A 20056-nucleotide genomic window follows, 5' to 3' on the forward strand; every position below is an offset into this window, starting at 1 on the left:
TTACTATGTATAACAATGAACTTCCCTGCCTGCTACACACTAAAGGAAAATCTATAGATGATGTATAGATGGTATTTGACTCCAAGCAAACTCTTAAATATGTTTTTTAAAAAGATCCAAATTATGCTGGAAATGCCAAACAATAGAGGGCACGTTCTTTCACACATGGTGGTTGTGTAAGCAGGCCAAAAAGTATGGGAAATGATTTACATAGAACTAAAAATATTTCTATGTATATTAGCATGCCAACAAAGGTCCGTATAGTAAAAGCTATGGTTTTCCCAGTAGTGATGTATGGAAGTGAAAGCTGGACCGTAAAGAAGGCTGATCGCCGAAGAATTGATGCTTTTGAATTATGGTGCTGGAGGAGACTCTTGAGAGTCCCATGGACTGCAAGAAGATCAAACCTATCCATTCTTAAGGAAGTCAGCCCTGAGTGCTCACTGGAAGGACAGATCCTGAAGCTGAGGCTCCAATACTTTGGCCACCTCATGAGAAGAGAAGACTCCCTGGAAAAGACCCTGATGTTGGGAAAGATGGAGGGCAGAAGGAGAAGGGACGACAGAGGACGAGATGGCTGGATAGTGTTCTCGAAGACAGAAGTGCCTGGCGTGCTCTAGTCCATGGGGTCACGAAGAGTCAGACACGACTAAACGACTAAAACAACAACAACAAAAATATTTTAAGGATTACCCCCCCCCCAAAAAAAACCAGAGGCCTTCCTATTAAGAATAAAGGTGAAATTCCCCAGAAGGTACTTTGTCTCTTCCTCTATGCAACCACCACTGCAGGAATCATATATGCACAAATATGGAAAGAGAAAGAAACCCCAGCAAAAGAAGTGTGGTAGTTTAAATAGAGTATGTGGAGCTAGCTACGATGACAGCAAAAATAAGATATCAAGAAGAGACAAAGATAAGGAAGTAGTGGAAACACTGGAGAGTATCTAAAGAGGTATAAATAAACTTTCAAGTAGGAATGGCCATGTGAGAGCTGTAAGCAGCAAATAAGATAGTGGGTAGGTTGATAATGGGTGGTGTAAGAGGATATGCAGCATAATAAGGAATAAATCAGAGGCCATGGAGGGACTGATGGGGAAGTTGCAAATTATCAGTCAAATAAAGATATTCATAGAATGTATGTACCAAACAATGGAAAATGCATTAATAATAATAATAATAAAGAAATAGTCAAATAAAAGTTTGGTGGATGCCAAAAATGCCATTGTAAAAGACGGCAGAACTCCATTGAAGTACTGCCTATTGGAGCACGGCAGAAAGGAAAACTGAAAAGGAGAGGCTTACTCACTCAGCTGGACACATGTTGGAAGCTGGTTGATCCATGTACCTCTTATCCTTGACCAGAATCCAAGACTATCCTTGTATTCCATATCTCTCTGAAAGTGATCGTCTTCCAAAGCATCTATCAGAGCTGTATAACCCTCATCAGAGGATTCTCTACTAGGTTCAATGACTTACCTAAATTCAACTTCATATCATATGAAGACCTTCCTTATCTGATCTACGAAGGTTCAAATCGATTAGCTGAACTTTTCACTTGTACACTGGACTTTCAGACCTTGTGCAATTGCTCATTTACAGTATTAAAGCCCTTGTATACCTTCTAAGATAACCCTATTAATAGTGGCACATCATGTTCCTACAGTGATTCAAAGCAGAGAATAAATAAAAAAGAACAAAGGCGAAATAGAGAAACCAGCAGAGGCAAGAACACCGCCAGTCTGCAGAGTTGGGGAGACACAAAGCAGAGGGAAGGGGAAGCTTCCAATGGCTGGGATCGCGGCTTCCATCTCTTGGCTGGGGAGCCAACTCTCCTGCTGCCACAACAACCTCCCTGCTCTGGCCTTGTCTCTCCTACTACTTGCTCTGCTGCTTGATTACGTCAAGCGGAGGAAGAGAAGCAGCCGCTGGCCACCAGGACCCACCCCTCTGCCTTTCATTGGGAACTTGCTACTGCTAGATGTAAATAACCCACATAAATCTGTTCAAGATGTAAGTACTGGATGCACCATCTCTGAGGACACTGCATGCTACTGAATGATTGCATTAGCCAAGCTCTTAGGATTATTTAATTAGTTAGACAGCTAGTTATTACCTGTTCTTCAGCCTAAGGCTACAGGGCAGGTAGTGGCTGTACTAGAATCCCAACCCCCTCCATAATATTGAACAATATTCCGCTACAGTTTTTGTTCTCATTAACTGATGCAGATTGGCAGACACACACACACACACAGAGAGAGAGAATTAATTTTTGACACAGCCCTGCTACCAATGTCTAGTCTGAGAGAATTGGAATTACGGTAGTAAGTAGAACTTTCCTTTAAGTTCGGCATTGTGTTGCTACATTGGTCTTTTTATGAACCATTTTAAAAAGTCCCCAAGGGTTACTTTGTTTACATGATGCATTTTCACTCCTCCTCAACCAAAAGGAAGGAGTCTGTAGCATGCACAACAGCAACCCCAGTGTCTGACCACCCCTGCCGCCTCCAAGCCACCAAGTGAGGCTCTCTACCTCTTCCCTGCCCAGAGCAATGCAAAGAGGGCAGAGATGGAAGGGAAGGGCTTTGCTAGCACTGCTGTTGCTGCTGCCACAGGAAAATTAGTACAGTATAACCTGTATTTTAGGACTGCATTGATATCTTCCCTTAATACTGAAAATAATTCGCTAAATTGTAACATTTACTACATTAAAGAATTTAGGGGGATCTGGCCGCCCCCAACAAACTCATAACAACATATTCCTGGGAAATGAATATTTTTCTGAAACGTTTCAAGCTTGTAATTAGTTTGTGCTTTCTGGAATTTCCCATATATATTGTGCTGCAACATTATACCTTCCTTACTTTTATTGTCCTTTCCCCCTGGATAATTTTTTCCCTTTCTTTCCTATTGATTAAAGCTGGAATCTTTTTGTATCTGCCTTCCAATAGTGCGGGTGGCAATACAATGAATTTGGCTTGCGTAAATGCCTTTCTAAATTTGGGGGTGACCAAGTTTGAGGCTCCAATACTTTGGCCACCTCATGAGAAGAGAAGACTCCCTGGAAAAGACCCTGATGTTGGGTAAGATGGAGGGCGCAAGGAGAAGGGGATGACAGAGGACGAGATGGTTGGATAGTGTTCTCAAAGCTACCAGCATGAGTTTGACCAAACTGCGGGAGGCAGTGGAAGACAGGAGGGCCTGGCGTGCTCTGGTCCATGGGGTCATGAAGAGTCGGACACGACTAAACGACTAAACAACAACAACAAGTTTGACAAATAATTGGGATGAGCTAGAGCCATTTTGTTTGTCCAAAGTGTGGGAAATACATCAGCTTGGGCTAAATGGTTTTGTAGTACGGTATCTCTAATTCTCATTGAAATGTTCATTTTTGCTTTATCATATCCTTGGGTGCTCCTCTCTCTTTCTCTCTCTCTCTCTCTCTCTCTCTCTCTCTCTCTCTCCCGCCCCCCGGGAAAACTAGTCTTTCTGTAGATATATGATTAAACATTTTTGTAGATAAATGATTAAATATTCTGTAGATAAATGATTAAACATTTTTTATTAAACACCTCAAGCCTGAAATATGTCTGTGCTTTCTGGAATTTCCCATATATATTGTGCTGCAACATTATACCTTCCCTACTTTTATTGTCCTTTCCCCCTGGATAATTTTCTCTCTTTCCTTCCTATTGATCAAAGCTGGAAAAAAAGTTTGGACCAGTCATCTCTTTGCAGTTTGGATGGCGAAATATGGTCATCCTGAGTGGGTTCAAGACGATAAAGGAGGCCCTGGGACAAAACCCTGAGAACTTTGTTGACCGAGCAGCAGTTCCACTGCTGAATCTAATAAACCGTGGAAAGAATTGTGGAGGTGAGTATAGCTGATACCCTGATGGACTGAATATGCAGTAGGATTGTGACCCATCTCCCCTCACATACAAAAGTAGCTGAGGAAGGGAGAATTTGAAGAGGATGGAAAAATGATGGAAGAAAAGAATCAGGAGAGTAGGAGAAACAAGCAGCAAGTGAGCAGGCCTGCAAGTGGGCCAGGATGGCACTTCAGGTTGTAAATGAAAGACTCCATTGCCTGGGAGAAGATACATATTCATATGACATGTCAGGGGGATTTTTGAGGAGTTTGTTCTTCTTTCACTCAGCTGTAAACAACTAACAGAGGTAGGGACAGGAAGGTGGACTAGAAGCGTTTGAAGATTTATTTGCAAGTTAATCATACAAGTGAGCAGGACAGCTACTACCTGCTGGCTGGCTGTCAGCACAAGATGGCAGGCAGCAAATGTTGTTCAGTCTCTGCCGTTGTCTATGCCAGTGTTTCCCAACCTTGGGCCTCCAGCTGTTTTTGAACTACAACTCCCATCATCCCTGACTAGCAAGACCAGTGGCATGGGATGATGGGAATTGTAGTCCAAAAACAGCTGGAGGCCCAAGGTTGGGAAACACTGGTCTATGGACTCCCAAGGCCAGAAGAATGGGCCAGCAATCTAATGCGGACACTACTAGTCTTCATTTTTAAAAACAACAACAAACAATAACAAATGCAAAGAATTAAGTAGTTCTTTAGACAAATGGTAAACTGCCATGAACCTATTCTACATAATATATAAATTAATATTTATTTTAAATAATATATTATTTTACATTATATGCATATTTATTTTATTTTACAAACCTCAGGAATAGTAGTAGCAACATGCGACAATGGCTGGAGGGAGCAGAGGCGATTCTTTGTCTCCCTCCTCAAGAACTTTTGGAAGGGGAAGCCAACGCTTGAAGAAAGAGTGTCTGAAGAAGCTGGATACTTGTGCTCTGAGTTCAAATCCAAAGAAGGTACATCTCATTGTTGGGGACATTCTTCCTGCTGTGGGATCTCATTTGATGCAAAAACGCTAAGAGGATTCTATAAAGTTCATTCCCATCTCAATATCTTCTCATATTTCATTTTTGAAGCATGTAAGATGATGACTAATAATTTTGCAGCACTATAAAGAATGCAAAATTTATTATGGCATATGCTTTCAAGGATTAGAGTCCTCTTTCTGAGATGCACTGAATGCAAACCTAAATGAGCAGACAATATAAACACACAGTGGTGGGAGGGAATTAAGGTCAGACAAAAAGAAAATTCAAGAAGAACAGAGAGAGATACGGTACATAAAAACGCCATGGTTCCATTGACACTTGGCAATGCAGTTGCTGGTGAAACACAGACTTCCTGGCATTGGTGAGCTGGGTGACAGGTGTGGTTTGATACACAGCTGTAATATCAGTTCAAGAAACAAATGATAAAATTGAATGTCTTTTTTTGCCTTCATTTTTGCATTTTCCATTACAAACATTCATTTCTTTCACTGTGCTATTCTAGTTTCCCCCCACCATCAGTTCTTTTGAGCCTCTAATACAACATCTAATACAATGGTAATTATCTATTACAGCCATGAAATTCTCTAGTTATTTCCTATCATAAGAGGACTTCCCAGCCTATCTTTCCTTGACATCCTAAATTTCCGCCAGAGCACGATTTCTGTTCTCATCCTGAAGCAAAGTTCTTAACCCGAGGTACTATTTCTGGGTTAGCAGAGTCTGTAACCTGAAGCATCTGTAACCCGAGGTACCACTGTATCTCCTTTTACCCTTTTTTGCTGATGTTCATAAATCTATCCCTACTTGTATATTTAACATTATTCCACTCTTTTAAAAATATGTTTCTAGTAATTCCCACTCACTTATTATTATTATTATTTTCTTATCCATATTTCTTATTGTAGCTGTCATATTGGCTGATTCTATAAATTCTTAGTTTAAACAGCCACTAATCTTTTGTCAGTCTTGCCTTTTCTTTTCACATTTTCATGTATGCTATCTGTCAGGGTTTCAGGGACAGAGAGCGAGGGGGAGGGATCCCAGGGCGACGAGGAAGAGGACGACGACGACCCGAGGTTGTCAGTGAGTCCGTCAAGTGAATCGGAGGATTCCCAAAAGGGAGCCCCCCTGGTCAGGCCAAGGGGCAGTAGAGAGGGAAGCAGTCAGAAGCAGGGGAACGAAGAGGGAATCCCCAGTGGGGGTTGGAGATCGGGACCGGCCTCTCCGTCGGAACGGAGTGAAGGGGGTGGAGTTGCCAGTGTGTCAGAAAGAGCAGAACAGGAAGCAGAGAGGGGAAGGAGTTCAGAGCAGAACGTCCTGCAGGAAGGGGAGGAGTGTAGTACCGAGAGTAGCGTAACGGTCGAAAGGAAGGTCAGAGGCAACGTACGCGCGCCAAGTTCAAATGTGGAGGCGCGCGGAAATGAGGAGAGCCCTGAGGAGGAGCCTGGTCCCAAAGCACGAAGGAGGGGGGAGCAGGCGTCAGAAGACTCAGCCTCGGGGGAGTCCCGGAGGGAGGGAGCACAGGGGGGCAGGAAGACCCTGCGGAAAAGGAAGGAGAGGAAAAGGTGGAGCAGTACAAGCCTCTTAAGCTGGTGCAGGGGCGGGACTGACTCAGAGGGGACTTCTAACATCTAAGGGTAAAAGATGCGGAGCCACGGAACTTGGATGTAGTGGCAACAATGTTCTTCAATAAAACCTTTTGTATATAACTTGGACTGGACTTCAGTCTCTTGTGAGCTGGGACCTCGGGTGGCTCTGACAGTAAGTCCCCTCCCAAAGAACGCAAAAATTTTTTTTTGCAAAGCTCACAAACGGTGACAGCCATGAGTGCGGAGGATCAGCTGACAGCGCTGCGAACTACAGTTTCCGAACTCACCGCTGCAGTCCTTGCGTCTCAGAAGAAGCATGACGAAATGGAGAAGCGCTACCAGGACCTGCAAACAAGGTGGGAGCGTGCAAGCAGGGAAGGGTTCCCAGGGTCCAGATCAGAGGGAATTGGACTTGGAAGGCGGGGGGGCAGCCTAGTCACCCACTTCGATGGGAACCTGAAGCACTACCCCAGTTTCAGAGCAGACGTTTTGTATGCATTGCACTTGCTTCGTCATGACTTTAAAGATGAGGAGGAGAAAGTGGGGTTTATTATTTCTCATTTGCATGGGGCGGCCAGAGACTGGTTGCGCAATTTGTGGCGTGAAGATGGCCCTGCCCGCCGCGATTCTGATGAATTCATTAAAGCGATGGATGCCTGTTTCCAGTCAACCGTAGATTTGGATCTTGCACGCAGGGAGATATTTGGACTGCGGCAAGGCAAAGCCACTGTGCGTCAGTACCATTCCAGATTTTTTGCTTTACTGACTGCGTTACGCTGGGAGAAAGACTGCACACCTGTGAGGGATTTGTTCTGGGAGGGTCTCAGCGGTCCCATAAAGGATGAACTTGCCAGGGGAGACAGACCTCAGACCCTGGAGGAGGTGGTGCAGAGGGCTCTGGCGATTGGGATACGTCACGAGGGACGTCCTTGGCACAATGAGGAAGAACGTCAGGTGCGTCCACCAGCGAGGACGTCTTCTTTCATCCCCAGGGAGTTCAGTCAGTCGCATCCCTCGCCGCTGGGGAGGCAGGGGGAGGAGCCGATGGAGCTTGGTGGTGCTAAGGCTCAAGCAACAGCCAGAGCCCCAGCTTCCGGTGCAGTAAAGGCGAAGCCTCCTAGAGGGACCAGGAAGTGTTACATCTGCGACAGTGCACTGCACATGGCGAAAGAGTGCCCCCAGAGGCTCCAGAAACACACTGCAGCTTTAGCAATGGTAGCAGCAGATGTGATCCAAGAAGAGGAACCTCAGGGAAACGACAATGCCTGGCTGGAAGCAGAATTGCTGGGGCTCAGCCAGGCGAATCTGTAGAACAGTCCCCAGCGTCTTTGCAACACACAGACCCTTTACCACCCAAGCCAGCGGTGCAGCTCACTGCAACACTTCAGTTGCCAAATGGGACCACCCTAGAAGTGCCCCTCACGATCGATTCGGGGAGCAACGCCGATTTCGTGGGGATGCAATTCGTCAAGCAGCATCGCATAGCGCTTCTGCCCGCCACAACGCCTCTGAACGTAGTCACGGTGGATGGCAGGAAATTGCTAGGAGGGCAAGTTGTGCAACAGACACCTCCCATGGTGATGCGGATTGGAGATCACCGAGAAGTCATTAGCTTCAATGTCACCCACCTGTCTGACACGCCTATAGTATTAGGCATGAGTTGGCTGGAGAGACACAGTCCTGCAGTAGCGTGGTACCAACGCCAGATCACCTTTTGTTCATCGTACTGTGCTCAAAATTGCATCCAGTCCTGCCAGGAGGAGGGGGCTGAGCAGCAGCTGCAGCTTGGCATGGTGCAGGCAGTACCTAGCAAGTACGAAGGGTTCCTGGAAGTTTTCTGCGAGAAGGAAGCTGACCAGTTGCCGCCCCACAGACCTTATGATTGTGCCATCGATCTGGTGCCGGGGGCACAGTTGCCGACTGCAAAACTGTATTCCATGTCTGAGGACGAAATGCAAGAGCTCAGGGAGTTCATAGAGCACAATTTGAAGCGTGGATTCATCCGGGAATCGAAAGCAGTGGGGGGCAGTCCTGTGTTCTTTGTGAAGAAGAAGGACACGCCCCAAAAGAGACTCATTGTGGACTATAGAACCATAAACAGTATGACCAAACCCAAGGCCTTGGAGCTCGCCAAACAAGCATATAAGGTGCAGGCGGACAAAAACAGGAGAGTGGGGGAGGACATCCAGGTGGGGGACTGGGTGTGGTTAGCGGCCCAAGCGATGCCGGCCAAGTCGTTGGCCAAGAAGAAACTAGGGCACAGGCAGTTAGGGCCGTACCAGGTGGAGGCTAAAATCAACCCTGTAGCCTTTCGACTAGCCCTCCCCGAAGGTTCCAGAGTGCACCCGGTCTTTCATAGGTCGGTGCTCACTCCCTACAAGGCACCGCACAGGTTTCAGGGGTCTGAAACAGTCCCGCACCCACACACTAAGTCACAGGAGAGGGAGAGGGCGCCTAGGGCCGAACCACTCAACGAGGTCACAGAGATCCTGGACTCGAGATGGGGAGAAGAGGGGGTAGAATACTTTCTAGCCAGAGAGGGCACTCCAGCCAGTGCCAACGGTTGGGTGCCGGACTACGCTTTAGACGAACCTCTTCTAAAAGAGGAGTTCCATGCCCTTTTCCCGCATAGACCCATGCCAGCCGAGTACTTTGATGACTGGCTCTTTACGCCCACACTCTCAGACAGTACTTTCCGGGGTTTTTCTTCAGCCGAGGAGAGAACGCCAGAATCTAGCCCGCCCAGGGGATCGTGCTCAGGGGTGGACACAGAACACTCTTATTGGTGGGACGAGCAACCAGAGGAGGACTGGCGCAGGAAATGGCTGACGGGACCGTGGCCGGCAGCACCAGACGAGGTACCAATGGAAGAGGGAGAAGAGAACACTTTGGGTCAAGAACCCGAATTCGAACACTCATACACCGAACTGCAAGCAGAGGATATGGAGGTACACAACCGGTATCCTGCATCCACCTCCGAAGAGCTGCAGCTCCTACAACCTGCACCCGATGGGCGGGAGGGGGGAAGGGGGGGCTTCGAGGGGGGGATGGATGTCAGGGTTTCAGGGACAGAGAGCGAGGGGGAGGGATCCCAGGGCGACGAGGAAGAGGACGACGACGACCCGAGGTTGTCAGTGAGTCCGTCAAGTGAATCGGAGGATTCCCAAAAGGGAGCCCCCCTGGTCAGGCCAAGGGGCAGTAGAGAGGGAAGCAGTCAGAAGCAGGGGAACGAAGAGGGAATCCCCAGTGGGGGTTGGAGATCGGGACCGGCCTCTCCGTCGGAACGGAGTGAAGGGGGTGGAGTTGCCAGTGTGTCAGAAAGAGCAGAACAGGAAGCAGAGAGGGGAAGGAGTTCGGAGCAGAACGTCCTGCCGGAAGGGGAGGAGTGTAGTACCGAGAGTAGCGTAACGGTCGAAAGGAAGGTCAGAGGCAACGTACGCGCGCCAAGTTCAAATGTGGAGGCGCGCGGAAATGAGGAGAGCCCTGAGGAGGAGCCTGGTCCCAAAGCACGAAGGAGGGGGGAGCAGGCGTCAGAAGACTCAGCCTCGGGGGAGTCCCGGAGGGAGGGAGCACAGGGGGGCAGGAAGACCCTGCGGAAAAGGAAGGAGAGGAAAAGGTGGAGCAGTACAAGCCTCTTAAGCTGGTGCAGGGGCGGGACTGACTCAGAGGGGACTTCTAACATCTAAGGGTAAAAGATGCGGAGCCACGGAACTTGGATGTAGTGGCAACAATGTTCTTCAATAAAACCTTTTGTATATAACTTGGACTGGACTTCGGTCTCTTGTGAGCTGGGACCTCGGGTGGCTCTGACACTATCCTTGCTACTGGTGTCGCTTAGAGGAATAGGTTGTTTGTTTTAAATAGTTTGTTTATTTGAAAGTATTGAAACCAGTCACTCACAAATTCTGAAGTTTCTTCTCTTCCTTTAAGTCCTACTTCGTGTTCTTTGATAGTCACCAGATCTCTATAGGTTCCCTATTTGTCTCCCATATTCATCTTCTTGACAGCCACTGCTTCTGTCGGTGATATCCACATAGGTGTTTTTCTTTCCAGGAGATCTCTGTATCTCCTTCATACATTGTACAGATTTCTTATTACACGGTTGAAAAAGTCCTTGTGTGCTTTTGTTTTGCCATAGTATAGCTAGCTATGCCAGCCATTCCTTAGATCATGTTCTTCTAGGTCCAGGATTCCTGTGTTTTTCAATTCAATCCCTTCATTCAACCATACTAGGTAAGCCGACTCATAATACAACTTCAAGTCTGGTAGCGAAAAGTCTCCCCTCTTTTTGTCATCAGTAAGGATTTTATATTTAATTCTGGGCTCCCCCCCCCCCCCCGCCGCCATACAAAATTGATCAGGTCCTTCTTCCATTGAATCTGGGGAACTTCAAATTCTTTTCCATGTACCAGTATTGACAGCAACATGGTTAGTGCTCTTTTAGGACCTCCTCAGTTCTGGCTGCTATGAGAAAGGATTGATGGAGTGTGGGGGTGATTAGATGCTGTGAGGTATACAGCTGTTCAACTGTGTTATGTGGCAAAGGATCTCAGGAATTAAAAACTTCTTTAAGGGGTGAATAAATAGTTCTTGGTGGCATGTGATTGCTACACCTTTTGGATCTTTTTATCTTTGTTAATTTGTATCTTTAATGGAACTTTTCTGTGCTTTGTGAATGGCGCAACAATATAGGAGCTGCCAGTTCCATAGGAAAGACCCACACAATCGGCTCTGCTCACATCCAGTCCCTAGCCATATAGGATTACATTATGGAAAATTGCTTCTTCATGTTTGGGACTGTGCTTGCGGGGAACCACTGGCAGAAGGCTTTCTTTATTGTTTAGACTTCCACATCAACCTCCAAAAACTGCACTCCAAAAACTGCTGTACAACTTCCATCCTATCTGACCGTTGGCAGTGCTGATTGGGTCTGTGAGAGCCAGTGTGGTGTAGTGGTTAAGAGCGGTAGTTTTGTAATCTGGGGAACCGGGTTTGCGTCTCCGCTCCTCCACATGTAGCTGCTGGGTGACCTTGGGCCAGTCACACTTCTCTGAAGTCTCTCAGCCCCACTCACCTCACAGAGTGTTTGTTGTGGGGGAGGAAGGGAAAGGAGATTGTTAGCTGCTTTGAGACTCCTGAAGGGGAGTGAAAGGCGGGATATCAAATCCAAACTCCTCCTCCTCCTCTTCTTCTTCTTCTTCTGATAGGTGTTGAAGACAAAGATATTTGGAGGATGCCAAATTGGAGAAGACCAGCCTAAACAATGGCTGTAGAATGAAAAATGGGCAATATATGATGACATACCTCTAATCTGTTCATTTTTCTTACATCCCATCAAGGTTCTCCTTTTGATCCACAAATCCTCATCTACAGGGCTGTTAGTAATATAATCTGCACCCTAACATTTGGTGGCCGCTTTGAATACAGTGATGAGAAATTCCTGAAAATAATGCATCTACTTCAGGAGATCTTGAAGGAAGTAACCAGAAATTTGCCCCAGGTGCCATCATGCGTTTGTCTGGGTATTAAAAGGAAACAGCAATTTGGGGTTTGATGGGTCAACATAGAAAGGGGCAGGACTTGTGCCTGTGTGTTTTGTGTGGTACCACTTCCTTGACTACCCTTCAAAATATCTCTAAAACCTGGAATTCTTGAGGGGAAAACGGGATAGGGGAAGAACACTAGCTAAAGACAAATACTGGAAGATTAAAACATGAACATAAGCAATCAAAGTCAAAGGTGGCTTGTGAAAAATATTAGAGGCAAAATAAACCCTTTTATAATACAACTTTAAAAAGAAAATTAGAAAGACAACAATTCCTTTAATTAAAAAAACAATTGCCAATATGTTACTAATAAGCATAAACAAAAGGAGGAGGTCAAAATGATAATAAACAAAATAATAAACTTATCAGATTACATAAAATGGGAGAAAGTAGCATCCACTAGTATTTTGACAGATGCAAAAAAGCTCCAGCCCATCAACCTATGGTAATTCAGCCTAGCACGTGACCCAAATTGGCCCATGAGGCCATTGCGACCTGCCTGCCACCTAGTGTTTTATGTGATATCATGCAGCTACAAATGAACAATCAACAGCTTAAGGGAGCTCCCAATTGTTCATTTGCAACTGGGGCTCCCTTTCAGTGTTCATCACCCAGACACACTGAGATTGACTCCACTAGAAAGTTCTGCATCAGGGGAATGTGAAGCACTTCTTCCACTACCTTGACCTTGGAAGCCCTTTAGGTTTTGGGAATAGGATATTTGAAGGAACTGCCTTCTCCTTCCTATGTTAGCCTGCCTGCCTATTGAAATTATCACCAGAAACCCTTGTATATCCTAACATCCCCCTCCCAATTATGGCTAAGGAGAGGGCATTATATTGTGAACTATAGGAACAAACAAGAGTCCTTAAATGTACCAAATGCAGGAATTGGGGGAGGAATGGGAATGAAGCCACATAAGCGTGAAGAAGTAGCTAGTTAGGAACTTCCTACTAGAATGCAATTTCCCTTCAAGTGAAATATCTAAGAAATGTCTTCTGTATCTGAAAACGGGATGTCTCTTCCTTTTGTGATTTCTGCTACACCAGCTTATTGTTGCGGGATCCTGGTTTTCCTGTTTTCCTGGACCTCATCGTGAACTGCAGAAACGCTATGAAGAAGTTAGCACTACCCTAAGAGAGATTGTGAATGAACATAAGATAACCAGAGATCCCACCTTTCCAAGAGATTTGATTGATGCATTTCTGGATGAGATGGATAAGGTGGGGAGACATTTATGGGCTCAGAACCTCTGGGGCTCCTTTTGCAACTTCTGCCTTGGGATTGATTACTTTTGTTTAGAATTTGTGCCACCTAGACTATGGCTGTACAACTGCAAGACAGCTCCCCTCCTTTGTAAGAAAGCAGAGGAAGAAAACGTCTGTGAGGAGGAAGGAAAATTATAGAGCCCTCCCTTCTTTTCCCTGCAGTCCACATCTCAGTGCTGCATGATTCAGAGCAATGGTCTGCTGCCATTAAATGGTTCAAACATTTAGGCTTTCAAAGTTTTTTTCTGCTTCTGAGAGGTGAGTTCTCAGGGCAGAGTAGCAGGGCATAGTTTCCTTTTGAATTTGAGAGCACTGGAGTGTTGAAGTACCTGTGATATTTGCTTTATTTACAAATATAGAAGCAGAATGTACCAGAAGCCAACAGATACTCCTTCAGGTGAGAGCAAACCCCACAAAGCACAAAGGCTGTACCCTCAGTTTCCACAAATGACTGCTAGAAGCGTTTCTTCACTCTGTCGCATTTCCACCTGCAAACAGTTTTGGGCTCCTTCACTCTCTTTCTGCCCATCTGCATGGCTGGAGGAGCTTCACTTTCTCTGCACTCAGCTTTCACCCACTTGCCACCCTCCAGATATTTTGGCCTGCAACCCTCAAGACATGTGGAGGCTGGCAGGTTGGCGGCGACTGATTCCAACAACCCCTACTACATGTGCTGCCTCAGCCCCACAGATACTACATGCACCACTTTGGAGTTCTCTGCTGGGGCTTTTTCAGGACTTGCACACAGATAGAGTGATATCCTAACCCAGCCCTTGGTGTCTGCACTTGCTGTGTCTTGAAATCAATCATGCAGGGTGGGGCTTACTTGTCTCCCCCCCCATATTTTATTCAAGTTGGCACCCCTGCACCCAGCACACTTTCCAACAGGGTCAGCAAGAGTGGTGCTCGGGGGGAGTCAAGGGCTCTTCACCAAGAGCCCCCTCAGACCTTGCACTGGTGTTGCTTGCCACCAAACAACCGAAGATGGAATTCAGTATGTAGTGGGACGTTCATCCCTGCACAATTCAGATCTAATTTTCCAAGAGACTTTTAGTAATATTGGATGCTGAGCCATGCATGCACAAAGGCATATGTGGCCTCAGGAATCAAGCTTGTCTTTGTGCATTCAGTTATGATGCCTCTTGGCAGATGTTAAAGCAGTTGTTTCTCTGGAACTGGAGGGTGGGGTGGGAAGAGAGGGGTGATTTCTCAGTGTAATTATGCCAAAACAAGAGCTAGGTTGTATTAGATGTTACTTAGGGGTGGGGGCTGCCATGTTTTTCAACAGCCATGTCTAGTTTTTGGAAATGTCTAGTTTCCCACTATTTCTCAAGGAACGGAGCAGCTTTTTCTCTATTCACTTCACTTCGGTCTGATACATATCTTGCAGACTATTGATAACAAGGGCAAAGATCATTAGTACACACTATTCTCTCACAAATGTGACATCGTATTGTGCTTTTTCCATGTGAGTGACCAACTTGTTCCATTTCCTTCAGGCTAAAGGGAAACCAGAGAACAGTTTTAATGAACGAAACCTTATCAATATCATTTTTGACTTGTTTGGGGCTGGTACTGACACAGTTTCTTCCACCTTGCTCTGGGGACTGTTGAACATGGTCGATCATCCTGAGGTTCAGAGTAAGTGATCAGTATAGGAGGAAATGCAAGACCCTGTGAGGTATCTGTCTTTTTGAAGGCTAGATGACAGTCCAGCAGAATGAGCAGAATTAGCTACATGGGCTGTGCTGTTGCTTTATATCTGATTTGGATTCAAAAATAATCAGGAGGAGTGGCTTAAGAAATCAGTATATAAATAATAACAGCAATGATAAAATGAACCAAAGTAGAAGCAAAGCAATTGGAACCCAGGCACTTGGAAAACAAAGCTGTTTTGCTTAATACAGTAGGATCATTTCTTTTATGAGGGATAAGTTTTGGGTTGGTAGCATGTAAAGCCGAAATTGCTTATAGTCAGAACAACCTTCCGGTAACTACCGCCACATGAGAAATTTTATCTTCCAAGCTGGCACAGGATCTCATGGGACTGTTTCAGATCTTGCAAGATCTTTCAAAGGCCGGTACAGCTCACACAGGAGTTTCCCAGAGCCCAGTAAGCAAGGCAGAGAGCTTAAAATGTCTTTCCATGCCAGGTTTTCTGGCTTAGTCTACTCTCCATCTCTGCCCACCTGATTACTGTCAGGTCCATCTCTTGTTCCCAGCTGAACACTACCTTTTCTTTTATTTAACAGCATTTGTATACCACTTAATTGTAAGTAAAACCTCTAAGTAGTTTACAGAGTGCTCCCCACAGTGTTGTTTGGTTTATATTGTATGCTGCTGTTGATCTGTTTGCATCTTTCACCTTTCTCAAAGCAAATAGTGGTGGAATTGAAGCTCGGTTGACTATACAACTCAGCTGTTTTTCAGCATTTCATAGGATCAGCTAAAACTACCACCTGCTAAAGACTGTATCAATATTTGAGTTATTTTGAGGATATTCAGCAGACATTTAGTTGGAGACTCAAGTTCAAATCTCTGCTCAGCGTTAAAATTCATAGTGTCTGTTGAAACCATAAAAAACAACATGCTACAATCAGCTTGGAGAACTGGAAGGATTATGATACATATGCAATGCATTAATACTCCTAAATTAATATTTCCAGAAAGGGTCCAAGAAGAAATTGATGAAGAGATTGGCAGGGTACGATCACCAGTGATGGAAGATCAGTTGAAGCTGCCTTATACTTGCGCTGTGATACATGAAATTCAACGTTGTGCTGATATTTTGCCTGTTGCAGCTCCATATACGACACACAGAGATACTGAGGTCGGCAAGTTCATTATTCCTAAGGTACAGTCCCTGAAAAACACACTTGTAGAAAAGGAAATCATTGCTGTTGCATCGGAACTAGGCTGATCACTTATAAAGAAGCATGTGAGAGATCTTGATGCTCACAGTAGCAGAAGTCAATTGAGCTGGAATAATAATAATAATAATAATAATAATAATAGTAATGATGATGATGATAGTTTTATTATATATAACTCACCCATCTAACTGGGTTGCCCCAGCCACTCTGGGCAGCTTCCAACATATATAAAAACATTAAACATTTAAAAACTTCCGTATACAGGTCTGCCTTCAGATGTCCTCTAAAAGTTGTATTGTTACTCATCTTGGCTCAGGGATCACATGACTCCATACCATCCAACATTTCCCTGATGAAAATAGGGACACCCTAAAGAAAAGCCAAATTAAGTAGGTTTTCCAGTTCAGTTCCCAAGCTGCCACTGACGTGGCCCTTTCCCCCTCCAACACCAGGTCCCCCTCATTGGCTTGATCATATGGCTCAACCATCTGTCAGGACATTATGGTACCGAGCTGAAGTGCCATCTGTCAATCCAACAATCCATTTTCTTCACTGCATAGCCAGGAACATTTCCCACCGATAACCTCATGAGTACAAGAATTAGAGCTTGTAAACCAAGCAAACTTTAGATAAAAACTCTATTTTATTTCTTGTGGTGATTACGTTACTCCATGAGAGGTCCAGACTGTGGCAACACGAGAACGGGCCTTTTCTGCAGTGGCTTCTTATTTGTGGAATGCTCATCCTAAGGAGCCTCACCAGGCACCTTCATTATATTTAGGTGCCTGGAGAAAATGTTTCTCTTTAACTAGGCCTTTGGGCAATTAACATTCTACAGTGGTACCTCGGGTTACATACGCTTCAGGTTACATACGCTTCAGGTTACAGACTCCGCTAACCCAGAAATAGGGCTTCAGGTTAAGAACTTTGCTTCAGGATAAGAACAGAAATCGGGCTCCGGCGGCACAGCGGCAGCAGGAGGCCCCATTAGCTAAAGTGGTGCTTCAGGTTAAGAACAGTTTCAGGTTAAGAACGGACCTCCAGAACAAATTAAGTACTTAACCTGTGGTACCACTGTATGTCCTTTTAACTGTGTTTGTGAGAGTTGGATTACTGGTTTGGTTTGTTCTTCTTATGTATTTTGTATTTTTATGTTGTGAACTGCACTGTGATCCCAGATGAAGGGTGGCATACAAATTTCATAAATATAATACATTTAATAATAATAATTATAATAATGCATTTCATTTTGAGAAAAAGAACTATGAGATAAAGCCGGCATTGGATTCTAATCTCTTGGTTTCTCTGCCATTTTAGGAGACTGCTGTCTTTAATCATCTGTCCTCTGTGCTAAAGGATGAGACAATGTGGGAGAAGCCGCATGACTTTTATCCAGAGCATTTCCTGGATGCAGATGGGCAGTTTGTCAAGCGAGAGGCCTTCCTACCTTTCTCTCTAGGTAAATCCAAAAGAGGAATGGCTGAGGTATAAGGGGAAAGGTTGCAAGCTGTCCTGTTATCTTCCTTTCTCACATGGTAACAAGAGTAGCAGTTCTCCATAATCAGCTGCCTTGAAAAGAGACTCATGTGTAGGCTCATGTTGGCTGGCTGTGACTGATGGGAAGAGGAGCTTATGAACATCTGAAGGGCCACAGGTTGCCCACTCTGCTTTCATCTTCACACCCTTTTCAGTGTCACATAAGTTAACACCAAACAACCAAAACAGTTTTATTCCTTAGCATTTCAAGGAGAATACGGGCTGACAAGCCCTTAAAAGCACAGGCATGGGTCGGAGGGGCTCAAAATCAACAAGAGCTGATTAGAACTGAAGTTTCAGAGAGAGATTGGGAGGGTTCTGTGCTGTCCTTCCTCCTGATCTCATGCTCAAAGTATTATGCATCCTTTTTACACAGGTCGTCATGCTTGCCCTGGAGAACAATGGGCCAAAATGGAGCTCTTCCTCTTCTTCACCAGCCTCCTGCAGCATTTCACCTTTCGCATTCCTGAGAACTATCCAAGGCCCAAGACTGAAAGATTATTTGCCCTAGCAGTTCATCCAGCCCCTTTCCAGATTTGTGCCATTCCTAGATGATGTTTCCAAGCTTAGTATATCTAGCAATCTAAGCATCACCCTCAAAAGCAACTATAAAGCAGAAACCAGGAACAGCAGTTTTTAAAATTAATAGAAATATTTATGTTTTTCATAAAACAGTAGTATTCATGAAAAATACCAGGGCGTTTTACAACAATCATATGTAAAAACATTCAATAAAAATCATATAAAATTTCAAAATCAGAATCAACTAACTACAGTTTAGGAGTTAGAATGGGAAAAAAACAACAATGGGAAATGCAGGGATATAAAGCATGATCTGAGGTGAGGATAATAACAGGTAATAACAACCAGATGATAAATCATTAGGAACTATGCATAAAAGTAGCATGTAATTTGGCCCTAATGTTATATAACCAGTCTACCTGTATGGTACATTGTATATGGCTAAGAAGATGCTTTTGTATGTGGACTATAAGATTATTCAGCATTCAACAAATAAAAATATAGACATACTGTCAGGCGATTGGAGGCAGAGAAGGAGGAGAGGGGGGAGAGAATGGGCACTTACAGAGATCATGTGCCTTTAATTAGCAGTTGCTCTTCTTCTGATGAGGAAGGAGACAAAGGGCTGTCTGGAGGCAATGAATCTGAGAGGGGAGGGCCATTTCTGGGAACCAGCCACTCTCAGAGCAGAGGAAGAAGGGGGCTGAGCTTAGGAGGTAGATCTGCTGGGGGAAGAAGCGGAAAGAGCCATTCGAGGCAACTGACTGATCGTGATGGTGTTGTTATTTGAACTCCTGTAAATACTTTGAAGCTACCAATTAAACTCTGTAAATATGGCTGGATTCCCAGACTCTTATCTCAGCTAGCATTCACAGCTCATACCTGACACACACCAAGAATGACTCTGTGCTTTCCTGCCTTTGTTACTACAACTTGGTTAAGGCCAGCGTGCATTCACTTTCCTGTCTTCAGCAGATTTAAAAGCAGGTGGATTTTGTTCTTTTGATTGCAGAAAATCTCTCATATATATATATATAGAGAGAGAGAGAGCGCTTTATTGATTCCAAAAGAAAACAGTCAACAAAAACACTTTAACACATTACAGAAAGATACAATAGTTTCATAATACATATCTTCTATGGCGACTTCCCATCACCCCATCATGGTTCCTTAGTACTTTTTGGTTTGTCGCACTTATCTTTATCAATAATAATACATCTTAGTTCTCTTAATTTTCTATTTTCCTACAGAGGTCACTCCAGGCCTGCCAATGAGTTCAGATTTTTGCAGTGCTCTCTGAGATACTTTGTATACATGTCCCGTTCCCTCATAAATGTTTGTTCAGTCCAGTATCTTAATTTTCCATCATTTTTGCTAATTCTGCAAACTCCAGTTTAGTCAGTGTTACATCTCCTTTCCAGTTTCTAGCTATTAGAATTCTTGCTGCCACAGTGGCATAGAGAAATCACTTCCTCACCTTTTTTGGTATATCCATGTCTGTTATGCCTAAAAGGAAGGCTTCAGGTTTGTTTGTTTTTGCAAAGGTAATCTTGAATATCTTTTTGAGTTCGTTGTAAACTGTTTCCCAAAATTCCTTTACTTTTCTACAGTTCCACCACATATGTAGCATCGTGCCTTCTGCCTCTCCACATCTCCAACAACATTTTGAGGTGTTCCTATACATTTTTGCTAGTTTTGATGGTGTTAAATGCCACCTATATAGCATCTTCATAAAATTCTCTCTCAGCGTGTAGCACGCAGTAAACCTCAATCTTGTCTTAATTAGAACAGTGTTCCATCCTGAGACTTTTCTCTCAATCTGAATAGTATTCAACAAAACTC

At 44.6% G+C, this 20056-nt stretch overlaps 1 protein-coding gene across 1 annotated transcript; it reads left to right on the forward strand.

Moving 5' to 3' along the window:
• Positions 1–1161: 1161 nt before the first annotated feature.
• LOC310825314 (cytochrome P450 2D14-like) lies at positions 1162–18448 on the forward strand. Its single transcript, XM_083698696.1, has 9 exons — positions 1162–2012; positions 3702–3873; positions 4695–4847; positions 11809–11969; positions 13065–13238; positions 14783–14924; positions 15950–16137; positions 17474–17615; positions 18069–18448. Exons 1-9 carry the CDS (start codon positions 1788–1790, stop codon positions 18245–18247), a joined length of 1536 nt encoding a protein of 511 aa, XP_083554822.1. The 5' UTR covers positions 1162–1787; the 3' UTR covers positions 18248–18448.
• The last annotated feature ends 1608 nt before the right edge of the window (positions 18449–20056 follow it).

This window comes from Podarcis gaigeae (genome assembly GCF_964106915.1).
Source record: "Podarcis gaigeae genome assembly, chromosome: 10".
NCBI classification, from domain to species: Eukaryota; Metazoa; Chordata; class Lepidosauria; order Squamata; family Lacertidae; genus Podarcis; species Podarcis gaigeae.